The 15332-nt window shown below is 45.3% G+C and overlaps 1 protein-coding gene across 4 annotated transcripts in view; it reads left to right on the top strand.

Annotated features, from left to right (window-relative positions):
• LOC119970213 (methylcytosine dioxygenase TET2-like) overlaps nucleotides 1-15093 on the top strand; it is a 174336-nt gene extending 159243 nt beyond the window's left edge. For all 4 annotated transcript variants that reach the window (XM_038804468.1, XM_038804469.1, XM_038804466.1 and 1 more), the window contains one exon: nucleotides 11755-15093. In XM_038804468.1, coding sequence (XP_038660396.1) covers nucleotides 11755-12953 — 1199 coding nt within the window. In that variant the 3' untranslated portion in view covers nucleotides 12954-15093. The remainder of the gene's footprint in view (nucleotides 1-11754) is intronic.
• Nucleotides 15094-15332: the final 239 nt, after the last annotated feature.

Raw genomic sequence — 15332 nt, 5'->3', positions numbered from 1 at the left:
CTTTAGAAATCCATCCTGACTCTTGCTAATCAGCCCACATTTTTCAATGAGACTCCTAATTCTATTCCGAACAACTCATTCTTGAAACTTGCCCACGACTGATGTTAAACTGACGAGCCTGTAATTGCTGGGGTTATCCTCACAAAGGTTTTTGAACAACTGTGTAACATTTGCAATTTTCCAGCCCTCTGGCACCTCCCCTTAGTCCAGAGAAGACTGGAAGATTATGGGAAACAATTCAAACAGTGTTCACCAGAGTGCAGGGAAGAGATGTTCCAATGAAGAGAACAAACTAAACACAAGTGAGGCTTCAGGGATGAATAAAAGCAAAAGGGAACAAGTGATGTCAGGAAAGGGGCATGCATTAAAGACATAGATAGCGGTGGTGTGCATAAGAGAGAATACAAAGAGATTATGAGAGTAGTCAAAAGAAACGTTTAGGAAGGTAAAGAGAAACAAATTAAATCACCGAGACACAAAAACAAAATGAAATATTTTACAATACCAATAAAAAATAAAGGCTATGATGAGAGTATGACTATCAAGCACACCAGTAAATAATTACATTGTACTGAACCAGGAAAAGAGCTGTCAGGGAAGCGGTAACAAAATGTACCTAAAAGAATGTAAAAGAGCACAAACCACCAAGCACTATTGTGGAAACCCCACCTTTACAAGGAGTGGTGTGGACTCGAGAGCTACCAACTACCACCTCAGAACAATTGGGGGTGGGCAATAAATGTGCTTTTCTGATGTTGCCCACATTCCAAGATTGCAAGTGATTTCGTCCTTCATTTATTCATATGGGAAGATTAGAGTAATACGCCTTCATTAAACTGAAATCCTCAAAATAAAACCAATAACTGATACAAAGCGGTGGAAAACATGGATGGGCAAAAAAAACCTCAGAACAAGTAAATCCCAAGCAATAGATGACCTTAATCCCAGTATGTACAGACTACAGAGAAGATTTTGAGGCACCAGCAATAATGATGAGGTTATCCCTGGTCATATGGAACAGCCAGTCGTTTAGAAATAGGCTAAAGTAATGACTATATTCACAAAGGGGACAAAACAATTGGAAGCCAAGGGTACTGGGTAGCTTTATTTCCATTCTGTGCAAAATAATAGAACCAACTATCAACTATTGTCAGAGTCTTACGAGATAACAGTTTGTTAAAATGGTTGAGGACGAATTTGCTTTACCAGGGATTAATTGGGATAGTTCTTGGCGAGGATGTTTAGGGACTCACTGGTAAGTAGTGCCCAAAAATTAGAGAAGGACAACCACAATGGAGACCAACTTGAACTTTGCAGAATAGTGTTAAATGGGCAATCACAAATTGACAGCTCATTTTACATCTCTTTCAATTTTTATTTCTATTGACTTCAATGAAACTCACTGTCAGCAGAGATGTAAAATGGGCTGTGATTCATTATCACCCACTCTACAAAATTGTACAGGGCAAAAATTGGCAATTGATAAAATCTCTGAAGGTAACTCGGAGCTACAAACCAGTGAGCCATACATTTGTGGCTGAATCCTTGGAAGGAAATAATGGGAAACATGGAATAGTGAGAGAGAGTCTGGGTGGTTTGCAAGAAGAAGTCCAAAGTCATTGGACAATTAGTGTAGCCAGTGGGTAAAGGGAGTTCAGGAGATTTTATTGACCCAGTTCTCCTCACCCACGGAGTTTTGGACGATTGTATTATCTGGTTAACATGAAGTAGTGGGGGCATGGTGACGTAGTGGTTAGCACTGCTGCCTCATGGCACTGAGGACCCGGGTTCGATCCCGGTCACTGTGCAGAGTTTGCACATTCTCCCTGTGTCTGTGTGGGTCTCACCCCCACAATCCAAAGACGTGCAGGGTCGGTGGATTGGACATGATAAATTGACCCTTAATTGGAAAAATTAAACAAAAATGATGCAGAAAGTCCTTGCAGATGCCTAGGCTCCCAACAATTTGAACGGACCAATAGTGTTCTTCAGCAGGATAATATCCAGAGTGCAGGCCTCATGGCAACTTTTCATAACTAAAGAGGTAAAGGATTTGCTGCAGGAGCCCTGATAATTGAGCTGATGTTCAAGTTTCGGCTTGCTAGGTGGGGAGGTTCCTATATGTCTTTATATTGTTTTCCATCGATTCCAGGATTGTTAGCAATACCAAAGCAGAGTAATTCTGGTGACTCAGGACAACTGAAGAAGGAAACCAAGCAACAGCTTTCCCTTATAATGTCGTTTATCATAGAATTTACAGTGCAGAAGGAGGCCATTCGGCCCATCGAGTCTGCACCGGCTCTCGGAAAGAGCACCCTACCCAAGGTCAACACCTCCACCCTATCCCCATACCTAGTAACCCCACCCAACACTAAGGGCAATTTTGGACACTAAGGGCAATTTATCATGGCCAATCCACCTAACCTGCACATCTTTGGACTGTGGGAGGAAACCGGAGCACCCAGAGGAAACCCATGCACACACGGGGAGATGTGCAGACTCCGCACAGACAGTGACCCAAGCCGGAATCGAACCTGGGACCCTGGAGCTGTGAAGCAATTGTGCTATTGTGTATCACATTGTCTTCATGTGAATCATCTGATAAACTGTAGCTTTCTCAGTGTCTGAATTAGATGGTTTGGCTTTAAAAATGGTAACTTTTCTCGGTTAAGAATTCCACCCTCAACTTTAGGTACGTCAAACTATGATAAAAGTATCAACTTTAAAAGCTTCCAGTGCACATGGTATTATACTACTATACCACAAGTAGCACAAAGGAGGAATGCAAAAGGAAATGGGCAAAGATCAGTAGAATCAAAATAGAATAGAGAGCTCCAAGGATGGCCTGGTGGCGCAGTGGTTAGCACTGCTGCCTCACGGTGCTGAAGACCTGGCTTCAATCCCGGCCCCAGGTCACTGTCCATGTGGAGTTTGCACATTCTCCCCATGTTTGTGTGGGTATCACCCTCACAACCCAAAAACAAGATATGCAGGATAGGTGGATTGGACATGCTAAATTACTCCTTAATTGGTAAGAAAGAATTGGGTGCTCTAAATCTGTTTAAAAAAAAGAGTTCCAGTTGAAGGACTGTACAAGCAAAATGTGCAGAATGGTCTACTTGTCTTTAAATTCTATCATTCTATGGTTCAAATGTTTGAGATTACCACAACACTATACAGCATTATTAATTCAGATACACAGTCATTACATGCTTTTGTATGTTGCAGCTATTTATATGATATTGCAACTAATTACCTGGAGGCAGTTTTAGATGACAAAAATAATCCCCAGGTTTAGGAATTTTTTTTCCAATTCTTAAAATGATATGGAAATCAGGTTTGACTGAAAATAACTTCTCCGATTTTGACAATGGCAGCCAGGAAATTATCTGTAGTGCCGAGCTGCTGGCTCCCTTTGTTCTGACTGATTCTGATCACCAAAATACAAGAGAAGAGAAAAAGCAAACTCTCAATTTCTTTTGCATCAGTATGAGCTGCCGAAATGTAAGATATTCAGCTCAAGTTCCAATTATTATTTGGGAAATTGCATACACAAATTCTCCATCATCCTTATCGAACGCCAATGAAGGGAAGGCAGAAGTGCAACATGCTAATAACTGTCCTTTCACATTTGGTTTCTGAGTTTCAACCCCAGAGCACTTTGGACAGATTGCCCATAACTGATCTCTCGGCCAAATTGTAGCAAGGCCACAGGGAAGGAAAATAGAATAATTTGCAGTACTGGGATGGATAGATATTGCAGTGTTTACCTGATTAGCCTTTCAAAATTTAGAATATATACCTCAAATTGGTCAATACAATTAGGCGGGCAGAATCCATAATATGGTTGACTGCATCTGGCTTGTGACAAAAAGTTTCCAATGAACAAACCTACCCTACCACCAATTCTGACTCCCTATCGGCAGTTTTCAAGGGCGCATTTCTCCGCTTGGGAGATGATGTCCTCTCTCCAAACTGATTTGTGCTCAGATCAGGAAGCAATTCACTATCCTTCGCCATGCACATTTATGCATGGCAAGGAGTACAAGCGATTCCCAAGGGAATCCCACTGTTGGGCTGCCATTGTGAGTGGGCGGCAAATAAACACACCAACCTCCTCCCCCTCCCCCACCCCATCACAAATCAGCTGGTAAATCCCAGCTCGGATTTTCTGGTGGGTGAATGGGGGTGACCCGACCTGCCCCACCCCTAGAGACCCCTAGATAGGGGGACCCTGCACAGAGACCACCTAAATAGGAGGACTCCTTAGAGAGCATCCCTAAATTAAGGAACCCCTCACAGAGACCACCTAAATAGAGGGACCCCCCCCCAAAGAGATCTTCAGAGTAGCGATCCTGCCCAGGAAGCTCTCCCAGAAAAGGGAAAACTCTCAGGAAACCCCAAGAAAAGAGACTTCTGTCTGGAAGCTAGAGAGCAGTCCAGACAGAGGCAGTGGAAAAACAAATCGCTGTTGTAACACTCACCTGGGAAAGACCTGCTGGCTCAGACATAGGAATCGCAAAAGAGAAAGAAGTGACCTGTGTTTGAACCCTCAGATCCTTGAGCTGCAAGCCATTCGTTTCCCTTAGTGAGCTGTGATTGGCAGCTTCCACACACAGCCGTGAACCTTGCTTTATTTATCTTCCCTCAAGGTTCAGTAACTCTGAAGTGCTCTGACCACAATGTTTACAAACATCAACCACTTCAGAGTTAAGTACTGTCAATTTCCAGCTGAGCACTTCACAAGCACTCAAGCCTGAAGGGGGGTGATTGGAATGCACTTAACTCTCTTGCCTGGAGACTTCAGGTGGCGTCTGCGAGCGGAGCGGCCGCGTTTGGAAGAAGCTCTTTTTCAGGGGTTCTCCGCAAAGTTTTTTTGGGGGGGGAAATACGTATAAATAAATCTCTCCGGGGTTGGCCCTGCCTCCCTCACCCTGCGACAGCATCAAAGCTCCGTTTAACGGAGCTGGGTGGTTGAAAAGGTGGTAGAGGAGAAGTAGAGGTCCCAGTGTGTTCAGCGGGGGTGGCTGCACGTGGAGGAGGAGCGGGGATCGTGACCTGTTTCCCCAAGGAGAATCCTGAAAGTTGAAGGCCTCAAAGACCACGAGCAGAAAAGAGAAAGATTTTTTTTCTGTTTTTAACTCTCCTCCGAAAACTGGAAGGTAGCGGCCTGGGTGGAGCCAAGCGGAGGCCGAGGCGGCAGGCCCGAAGCCAGGGCACGATGTAGGTGAGATGTCCCACATCGGATGGCTCCCGCCTAGAATGTGGTAAGAAGACTGAGCCCGGTCCCAGGGAAATACTGGAGGTATATTAAAAAAAAGAAGAGAAAGAAGTTTTAAAGAAATTTGAGATTGAAGAAGGCAGGAATAGTGAGAAAAAGGAAAAATAATAAACCGTTAAAGGATGCAAAAAGCAGCGTCGAGGAAAGGAGGAAAGGCTCGCCGCTGAATGAGAAGACGGGTAAAAGTGCTGACAAGGTGGCGGAGGCCAGACCGCATGGTGGGGCCGCACTACCTACAGTGGAGAAGATGACCGAGGTGATGGCGGTGGAGCTAGAAAAGCAGTTTGCGAGGCACATGGAGGCTTTGAGGAAGGAGATGTTGGGCACATTGAAGTCATTGGTGGAAGAGGCAATCGCCCCGGTGAGAGTAGCTATGGCAAAGACATCGGCCAAGGTGAGAGAGCAGGGCAAGAAGATGAAGGAAGTGGAGGAGGCCGTGTCGCAGCACAGCGACCAGCTCACCTCGATGGGGGACGAGCTGCGAAGGGTGGTGAAGACCAACAGAGGACTCCGGGCAAAACTTGAGGACTTGGAGAACCGCTCGAGGCGGCACAATCTAAGAATTGTGGGCTTGCCCGAAGGGATAGAGGGTCCAAGGCCAACAGAGTACTTCGCTAAGAAGTTGATGGAGCTGATGGAGGAGGGGGAGAACCCCTCTCGATATGAACTGGACCGAGCTCATCGGCCGCTAAGGCTAAAGCCCAAACTGAATGAGCTGCCAAGAGCAGTAATTATCTGTTTCCATAAGTACTGCATGAAGGAGAAGGTGTTAAACTGGGCGAAACAGAAGCGCGAGGTGCAGTGGGATGGTGCCGGAGTTCAGATCTACCTGAACTTGACGGTGGAGTTGGCAAAGAGACGAGTGGCGTTCGGGCAAGTGAAGACGGCACTGTACAAGAAGGGGGTGCGATTTGGTATGGTATACCCGGCAAAGCTGAGGGTGACATATGGTGCCAAAGACTTTTATTTTGAGAAAGCTGAGGCGTTCGTGAGGGCAGAAGGCTTGGGACAGAAGTGAGGAGCAGAGCTGGAAGAGAGACTGTGGACTGTCATTGGGGGGGGGGGGTTATTAGTTGGGTTGATTGGCATTCTGTGTTGCGACGGTTATATCTTATTTGAGTGAATTGTATGGGTTGGATTGTTGTTTCGTTTTTTTCTTTCTCTGGGTGGGAGGGGACGGTATACCTTGGCAGGGGGAGCAACCCAACTAAAGTTGGCTAGTGAACGGAGGTGAGGCTAGAGGAGGGCTGCGGACATCGGAGCCTGGATAGCAGGTTTCAATGGGCCTATGAGGCGAGCGAGGGGCGGGGGGAAGGGATTGATGCTGGGAGATGTTTTTTCAAGGGGAAATGTAGGGAGGGGGGAAGGAGTTTGATATTAATAATGGACAGGGGCGGGTCAGGCTTATGGGGCAGGACCCGGTGGTATGATGATGGTGGATAAGAAGGGTGGGTGGGGGGGTGAGAGACCCCCAGTTAGGATAGTCACGTGGAACGTGAGGGGGTTAGGAGGTCCGGTCAAGAGATCAAAGGTGCTTGCGCATGTTAAAAGATTGAAAGCCGACGTAGCAATGCTGCAGGAGACTCACTTGAGGGTGAAGGACCAGGTGAGACTTAAAAAGGGCTGGGTTAGTCAGGCATTCTACTCTGGACTTGATGGAAGGGCTCGAGGGGTAGACGTAATGGTCAGCAAAAGGGTACGCTTCCAGATGGAGAAGGTGGTGGCAGATCAGGGGGTAGATATGTGATTGTGACGGGGCGCTGGAGGGGAGGTTAGTGGCGCTGTTAAGTGTATACGGTCCCAATTGGGATGATGTGGGATTCGCAAAGAAGGTGTTTGGCGCAATCCCCGACTTGGACACACACAAACTGATAGTGGGGGGGGGGGGGGGACAGGAACTTGGTGCAGGAGCCAAGGTTGGACAGGTCATGGCCGTGCTCGCTGGTCTCATCATGGGGGGGGGGGGGCTGGGCTAATGGTGGAAATGGGAGGGGTGGACCCTTGGAGGTTTCTGCACCCAAGGGAGCGGGAGTAATCGTTTTTCTCAGCAGTCCACAAGGTATATTCGTGGATCGACTTTTTCGTGGTGGGGAAGGCTTTGTTGGCTGGGGTTAAGGGGTCAGAATACTCGGCAATTGCAGTGTCAGATCACGCTCCGCATTGGGTGGATATGGTGCTGGAGAAGGGGGTAGTGCAGAGGCCGGTGTGGGAACTGGATGTGGGACTTTTGGGGGACCAAATGTTCTGTGACAAAATTGAAAAGGTAAATAAGGAATATGTAGGTTTCAACTGTACGAGTGAGGCGTCGAAGGCAGTTGTCTGGGAGGCTCTAAAGGCGGTGGTGAGGGGGGAGGTGATCTCGTTTAAGGCCAGGGTGGACAAGGAGGAGAGGTTGGTGCGACAGAGTGTAATAGATGAGATGCTGGAGGTAGATAGGAGTTCTGCAGAGGATGGGGACCCAGCAAAGCTGGAAAAGAGGAAGCAACTACAGGCGAGCTTTGACCGACTATCTACCAGGAAGGCAGTGCACCAACTGAGACGAGCAAGAGGTGCAGTTTATGAACATGGAGATGAGGCGGGGCGTCTGCTAGCAGGTCAGCTCCGGAGGGAAGCAGCGGCAAGGGAAATTGTACAGGTGAGGGATAGGGCCAGGAAGTTGGTGGTGGCGCCGGATCTGATTAACAAGGTTTTTGAGGAATTTTATCAGAGGTTGTACAGGTCCGAGCCACTCGGCGGAGATCGTGAGATGCAGGAATTTCTAGATGGGTTGGAGTACCCGAGGTTAGGGGAGGGGGACGGGGTTACATTAGAAGGGCAGCACGGTAGCATGGTGGTTAGCATAAATGCTTCACAGCTCCAGGGTCCCAGGTTCAGTTCCCGGCTGGGTCACTGTCTGTGCGGAGTCTGCACGTCCTCCCTGTGTGTGCGTGGGTTTCCTCCGGGTGCTCCGGTTTCCTCCCACAGTCCAAAGATGTGCGGGTTAGGTGGATTGGCCATGCTAAATTCCCCGTAGTGTCCTAAAAAGTAAGGTTAAGGGGGGGGGGGGGGGGGGGGGGGTTGTTGGGTTACGGGTATAGGGTGGATACGTGGGTTTGAGTAGGGTGATCATTGCTCGGCACAACATTAAGGGCCGAAGGGCCTGTTCTGTGCTGTACTGTTCTATGTTCTAAGGAGCGATAGGAGAGCAGGAGATAAAGAATGCAATTGGGAGGATTCAGTCGGGGAAGGTGGCAGGGCCGGATGGGTTTCCAGTGGAATATTATAAAAATTTCAAGGATAAGCTGGTACCCCTGATGGTGGGGATGTTTGAAGAGGCGATAGGGAAGGGGGTGTTGCCATGAACCTTGGGGCCGGCATCGATCTCCCTATTGCTGAAAAAAGATAAGGATCAGATGGAGTGAGGGTCATGTAGGCCCATATCACTTCTGAATGTGGACGCAAAAGTATTGGCGAAGGTACTGATGGGTAGGCTGGAGGAGTGCTTCCTGAAGGTGATAGGTGAAGATCAGACGTTAGCTCTTTTCAAACATTAGAAGGGTATTGAACGTTATTATAGCACCAGCAGAGGGGAAGGAAACAGAGGTGGTTGTGGCATTGGACACTGAGAAGGCGTTTGACCGGGTAGAATGGGGGTACTTGATGGCAGTTCTGTAGCGGTTTGGGATTGGACCAAGATTTGTGAACTGGGTAAAGCTACTATACAAGCAGCCAGGGGCGAGTGTCCGCACAAGCAACATCAGCTCGAGATACTTTTCTCTTCACCTTGGGACGAGGCAGGGATGTCCTATGTCCCCACTGCTGATTGCACTGCCGATTGAGCCATTGGCCATCGCATTAAAAAGTTCAGTGGTATGGAAAGGAATAGTGCGGGGGGGGGGAGGGATAGAGCATAGGGTATCCTTATATTCCAATGACTTGCTGTTATACGTGTCGGAACCGAGTATTTCGATAGGGGTAATATTGGAGCTGCTTCGGGTGTTTGGGTCTTTCTCGGGGTACAAGCTGAATCTAGACAAGAGTATTTTGTGGTATCTCGGCCGGGTGTGGGGGCAGGAGTGGGGGGGCTGCCATTCCGTAGGACAGGGACTCACTTTAGGTACTTAGGGGTGCAGGTTGCCCGGGAGTGGGAGGGGCTCCGCAGGTACAACATTTCTAGTTTGGTGGGGAGAGTGAAAGCCGACCTGGCGAGGTGGGATGGTTTCCCTCTGTCACTGGCGGATCGGGTACTGGCGGTTAAAATGAACGTGTTGCCACGATTTCTGTTTATTTTTCAATGCCTGCCGATTTTCTTGCCAAAGGCTTTTTTCAGAGAGATTGAGGGAAGGATTACTTCGTTCATATGGGGTGTGAAGGTGGCCAGAGTGAGAAAGGTGCGACTACAGAGGGGAAGGCAGGCAGGGGGTTTGGGTCTTCCGAACCTGATGTATTATTACTGGGCGGCGAATGTGGAGAAGGTGCGGAGCTGGGTCAGAGGTGTTGATTGCCAGTGGGTCAGAATGGAGAAGATTTTGTGCAGGGGGTCAGGATTGAAAGCACTAGCAACAGTGCCACTCCCGATAGCCCCGGGGAAGTACTCAGAGAGTCCGGTAATAATAGCTTCATTGAAAATTTGGAGGCAGTTCCGCCAACACTTCGGGTAGGGGGCAGGGTCAAGGGAAATGCCGATTTCAGGGGAACCACAGATTTGAGCCAGGGAGGTGGGATGGAAATTTTTGGGAATGGGAGGAGAAGGGGATTAAGACACTAAAAGATTTGTTTCTTAGGGGTCGGTTTGCAGGATTGAAGGGGCTGGAAGCAAAGTATGGGCTGGAGCAGGGGGAAATGTTTAGATATATGCAGGTTCGAGATTTTGCTAGAAATGAGATACAGAACTTCCCAGAGGAGCCGGCCTCCACATTGCTGGAGGAGGTGCTGACGACAGGGGGACTGGAGAAGGGGGTTGTGTCAGCGGTCTATGGAGCTATTTTTCAGGAGGAGAAGGCACCGCTGGAAGGGATCAAAGCAAAGTGGGAGGAAGAGTTGGGAGAGGATATGGAGGATATGGATCTAGTGTGAGGTGCTCCGGAGAGTGAATGCCTCCACCTTGTGCCTGTGGTTGGGGCTGATACAGCTGAAGGTGGTATACAGAGCACACCTCACGAGGGCGAGGATGAGCCGATTCTTCGAACGAGTAGAAGATGTGTGTGAACGTGGTGGGGGGGAAGCGGAGCCCACTAACCACGTTCATATGTTTTGTTCCTGTCCCAAGATAGCGGATTACTGGAAGGAGGTTTTTAGGATAATTTCTAAAGTGGTGCACGTGAAACTGGACCCAGGCCCCCGGGAGGCCATACTCGGGGTGTCGGACCAGCCAGGGTTGGAAACGGGTGCGGAGGCAGATGTTGTAGCCTTCGCCTCGTTGATCGCCCGAAGGCGGAATCTGATGGGTTGGAGAGCAGCCTCTCCACCCTGTGCCCTGGCATGGCGGGGCGACCTGTTGGAATTCTTGACTCTTGAGAAGGTTAAGTTTCATATTCATTATGCACTTTCAAGAACTGGATAACATAGAACATTAGTTGGGGGGGATGTGAGAGGGTTGGTGGGGGTAGGGGAGTTTTGGGTGTTAATGGGGAGATGGGGGATTCCTGATTCCTTTTTGTCAGTTGTTTATGTGAACATGTGGGTGAATGGTTTGGTGGGAGGATGGGATCGTTGTTATTGATATGGGGATTGACATATTTGTTACTGATTATTGTTTATTGTTGGTGGGTGTAAATTTGGGAGAAAATGCGAAAAAGGAGGCGAATAAAGAATTTTTCTTTTTAAACTCTCTTGCCTGGAGGGCTTCCTGACAGGGACTCTTTTCTGGGGAGCCTCAGATGTATGTGGCAGATTTTCTAACTATAGTATTCAAATTATGGCTACAGTGATTACGCGATCAATAAAAGAATATTAAACATCCAGTATTATCCTCATTATGATTCCTCCCTTCAAAGTTGATGGACTAAATTGCTTTCTCTTTTCCATGGCCTCTTTAAGTCTGACTTGCAAAGGGATTTGTTGTACTGAACTGTGCAATGTTTTGTTCCCTGCATGCATAGCATGCCTCCATCGCTACTTACAAAGCTGTACATGAACTTAGTATGCTTAGAGCTAATGGCATTTCAAGGTTTCCCACATCAATTAATTATGATATGGCTAATGCTTCACAAGCAGAAGTAGCTGCAGCCGTCAATCTCAGAGTTCCAGAAACCACCTCTCAAATGCCTTCACAAAGATGTTTCCTGAAAAATTGGACTGTAGAACAGAATTAAACAATTCTATAAAAATATAAATAAGAAAGATGACAGCAGATTATGAAAGCCTCACGAGTTTGTGAGGATCCTATAATCTACTGCTATTGAGTACCATATGTTAGCCCTTTGATCTGAACTAATTACTGAATAGAAATACCTGACATTCTAAACCTCTTTTTTTTTCTACTTTGATTGTAGGTCGCGTCATTCCTCCAACAATTCAGCAACATTCAGTTTCCGGTTTCTACCAATCTGCCCCATCAAGCACTTACCCAGGTTACCAGTGCAATGGAAGCACACCAATTGATAATTTTCACCATTATATGGGAACTTACTATCCCTCACTCGCAAATCATATGGACATGTACCGCTATCAAGTTCCAATGAATAAACTTACCCTGCCACCAATTCAGACTCTCTATCAGCAGTTCTCAAACTCGTACAGGTATGGCAATAATCAGATGTGTATGGGCCGATTTTGTAACTATGGAATGCAGGTGAACGGCTACAATGGTTGCTCGATTGATAACAGAATACCAAACATGCAACATTATCCTCCTTACGATTCTTCCACTCAAGTTGAGACCCAGCCTCCGGAACCTGCTTCTAAATCCGTGTCAAATTTGAATAATCAAACTTTGGATCATTCGGCAGTAGCTCGTGGCAGCCAACACCCTTCATACACAAGTTCCTACCGAGCAAACGATCATCATCCTGCTAATTCTTTCCAGATAGAGAATAAAGAAAATGAACTTAGTATGCTTGGAGCTAATGGCATTTCAAGGCTTCCCACATCAATTACTTATGATATGGCTAATGCTTCACAAGCAGAAGTAGCTGCAGCCGTCAATCTCAGAGTTCCAGAAACCACCTCTCAAATGCCTTCACAAAATAACGTACCTGTTCCAGAAGAGCCTCAAGAGGTTTGGTCAGACAGTGAACATAACTTCCTAGATAAAGATATTGGAGGGGTTGCTGTGGCACCATGCCACGGGTCCATTCTTATTGAGTGTGCAAAACGTGAACTACATGCCACAACTCCATTGAAGAACCCCAACAGAAATCATCCAACAAGGATATCACTTGTATTTTATCAACACAAGAGTATGAATGAGCCAAAACATGGACTAGCACTCTGGGAGGCCAAGATGGCAGATAAAGCCAGAGAAAGAGAAGAAGAAGCAGAGAGGCTTGGTGTGGATTATGTGCCTACCAAATCTTACAGCAAGAAAGCAAAACGAGAGGTCCCAGAATCCCATGAACCCATAGAGCCACCACAGATGCGGTTTATGAAGACTCTTGCACAAAGGACTTTGACTTTCACAACAAACTCAGTAACTACAGCGATCCCATATGCCTTCACACGGGTTACAGGGCCTTACAGTCGATGGATATAGCTTCTAACTCACATGGGTTACCTCATATTCTGTCTAGCATTTGGCAAGGCAGCTGTGCTATACCCAATGAGGAAACAAAACAGTGTTTTTGTTTAAGAGCACTGGGAAAAGAGAGTAACACACCAGCAAATGGAGACAGCCTACAAAACACTTACCCTGTATCCCAGCTCAACTGTTAAAGAGTGTTCATAGTAAGGACCAAGCTGAAAAGTGTCCTATGCAAAAAAAATGCTGTTTCAGAACATCATTCTAGAATAGAGATGCATGCAGAGTCTTTCTGTAAATTAATTTAATCTAAATATTTATGCCAGACACAAGTGACCTCTAATGTCATTAATGAGTCTATTCTTTGGAAGCAGGAAGAGAAGCTAATCCTCTGGTGCTGAGTATTACTGTTACCAGGCAACATTTAAAAGCTACACATTTCCAACATGTAGTTTTTGTTACAAAGAAATGTCTGTCAAACTCTTAGCAGTTTGTTTTGCCTTTATATATTGTTTGCGGATAACTGTCAACTCAAACAGAACCGATTTTAGTTGATGTGTCAGGAAAAACACTGAAAAGTTTGAAGATCATGGTGCTATGAAACGTTTGAAGACCATGGTGCTATATTGAGAGGATTTTTAACATCTTTGATGTAAATCTCAAATGCCATTTAAATGGTTTCGTAATAATTAACATTTTTCAATTGATTAATTGATGCTGAGGTGTCCTTTCATGGCATAGTCACATTTTAACTTAAAGCTACACCTGTTTTAAAACAAAGAGCCTACATTTAAAATGTAGTAAAGTACTTTGGAGAGTCAGTGAATTCTGACTCTGTAGTAAGGATCCTCAAAATGAATTTTACAGAATATTTTGTAAGATTTTGGTGTTCAAAAAGCACTTTGAATATTTTAAGCTTTGACAACTTGAAGGGTGATAGGGTACCAAGGCATTAAGAGATTTACTGTTAAAAAAAAAACCTGTCAAAGTACTTTATAATATCCTAGCCATAAGTCAGATAATCGGCTATGTATACTCAAGTGTAATTGATTACCTTACAGTTTGGGATTTACTGGACACAAGGGAGAAACCTTAACAGAACATAAAACACTGATTCTGGTGCTCGCATTCAGTATGCAGCTATGTTATATTAAAACATAACAGTCCATAATACATCACTAAAGTGATTGTGCAGTTTTAGATCCTAGACTTTCATATTAACACTTATCTCACAGCATGTTTTTGACAATAATACTATGGTTATCCTAGACCAATTAAGACATTTATAAATGAATTATATATTCACTCAATAGATTTGATTTGCGATGAGATGTTAATGTTTGGGTAGAAATGTAATTTTTTTTAATAGTTGCAATGTAAGCAGTGTCTTTAAGAGAGAGGGAGAGCTGACAACATGCCAGGGAAGATGAAAACAGGGTTAGTTGTATCCAAATGGAGAAATCAGGCAGCTGGCTTGCTGTGGTAATGTTTAAATCATTAATTTGTAAATATAAAAATCACAAAAAACAAAAAAAAGGTTTTAAAAAAAAGTGTACAGTAAATTAACTTGTAAACAGAATTTTCTTTTTTTTTTACTTAACGCTTTTACTATTTTAGTACTGTAATATTTTCCTAATACTTTTTTTTAAGCTTTTCTTTTCAGAATGGTGCTACTCAATCTGCTACAGTTAAAATGTGAGTTTAAGAAGTGTAAAGGGGGTTGGGTTCCTTGTCATATACCTCAGCTCTTGTACTGAGCAATAGGAAAATGATAATTCAGAAGTCAGTAGTGTTTTGTACACCATCATTGTTTAATTTAAAATAGTCTTTATGACATAAACATACTTTTTTTTTCATTTTGATACTTGATAACTTGAAACTCAAGCTTTTGTTCTACAAGAAGATCAGGGATATGCCAATACATCACCTGTGTTTTAATATCACCCTTTATCTTGTTTTTATTTTCAGGGATACCTTCACTTTGTTTAGTCCCTATTTGGATTTTATGTGTATAGTGGGATACATGTACTTGATGCTTTTAAAATGAGCGTTAGTAAAACAATGGCTTTGTTTTAATTCTAAGCAAGAAAGTATGTAATAGTTCCTTTTTTTTAAAGAATTTGGATGATGTATGCACTGAGCTGATAAAAGGGAAGAAAAGAAAAGAAATGAGAAGCTTGTTATTTTCATGTGGGGGGTGGGGGGGGGGGGCACGGGTGGGAGGGGGGGCGTTATTGGTATCTCATATGAATGAATGAACTTGTGCCACTTGTACAGGGCCCAGCTTCAGTAGCAACTTGTCTGTTGGAAGTAAAGTGCACGTGTAGGGTATTGGGTTGATGCTAGCCATACTTGAAGATGCTTCAGAGTGGTGTTGACATTACTTGAATTTAA

This window comes from Scyliorhinus canicula, chromosome 8 (genome assembly GCF_902713615.1).
Source record: "Scyliorhinus canicula chromosome 8, sScyCan1.1, whole genome shotgun sequence".
Classification (NCBI taxonomy): domain Eukaryota; kingdom Metazoa; phylum Chordata; class Chondrichthyes; order Carcharhiniformes; family Scyliorhinidae; genus Scyliorhinus; species Scyliorhinus canicula.
The sequence above is the reverse complement of the archived record's forward strand: the minus strand, read 5'-3'. Positions and strand labels throughout refer to the sequence as shown.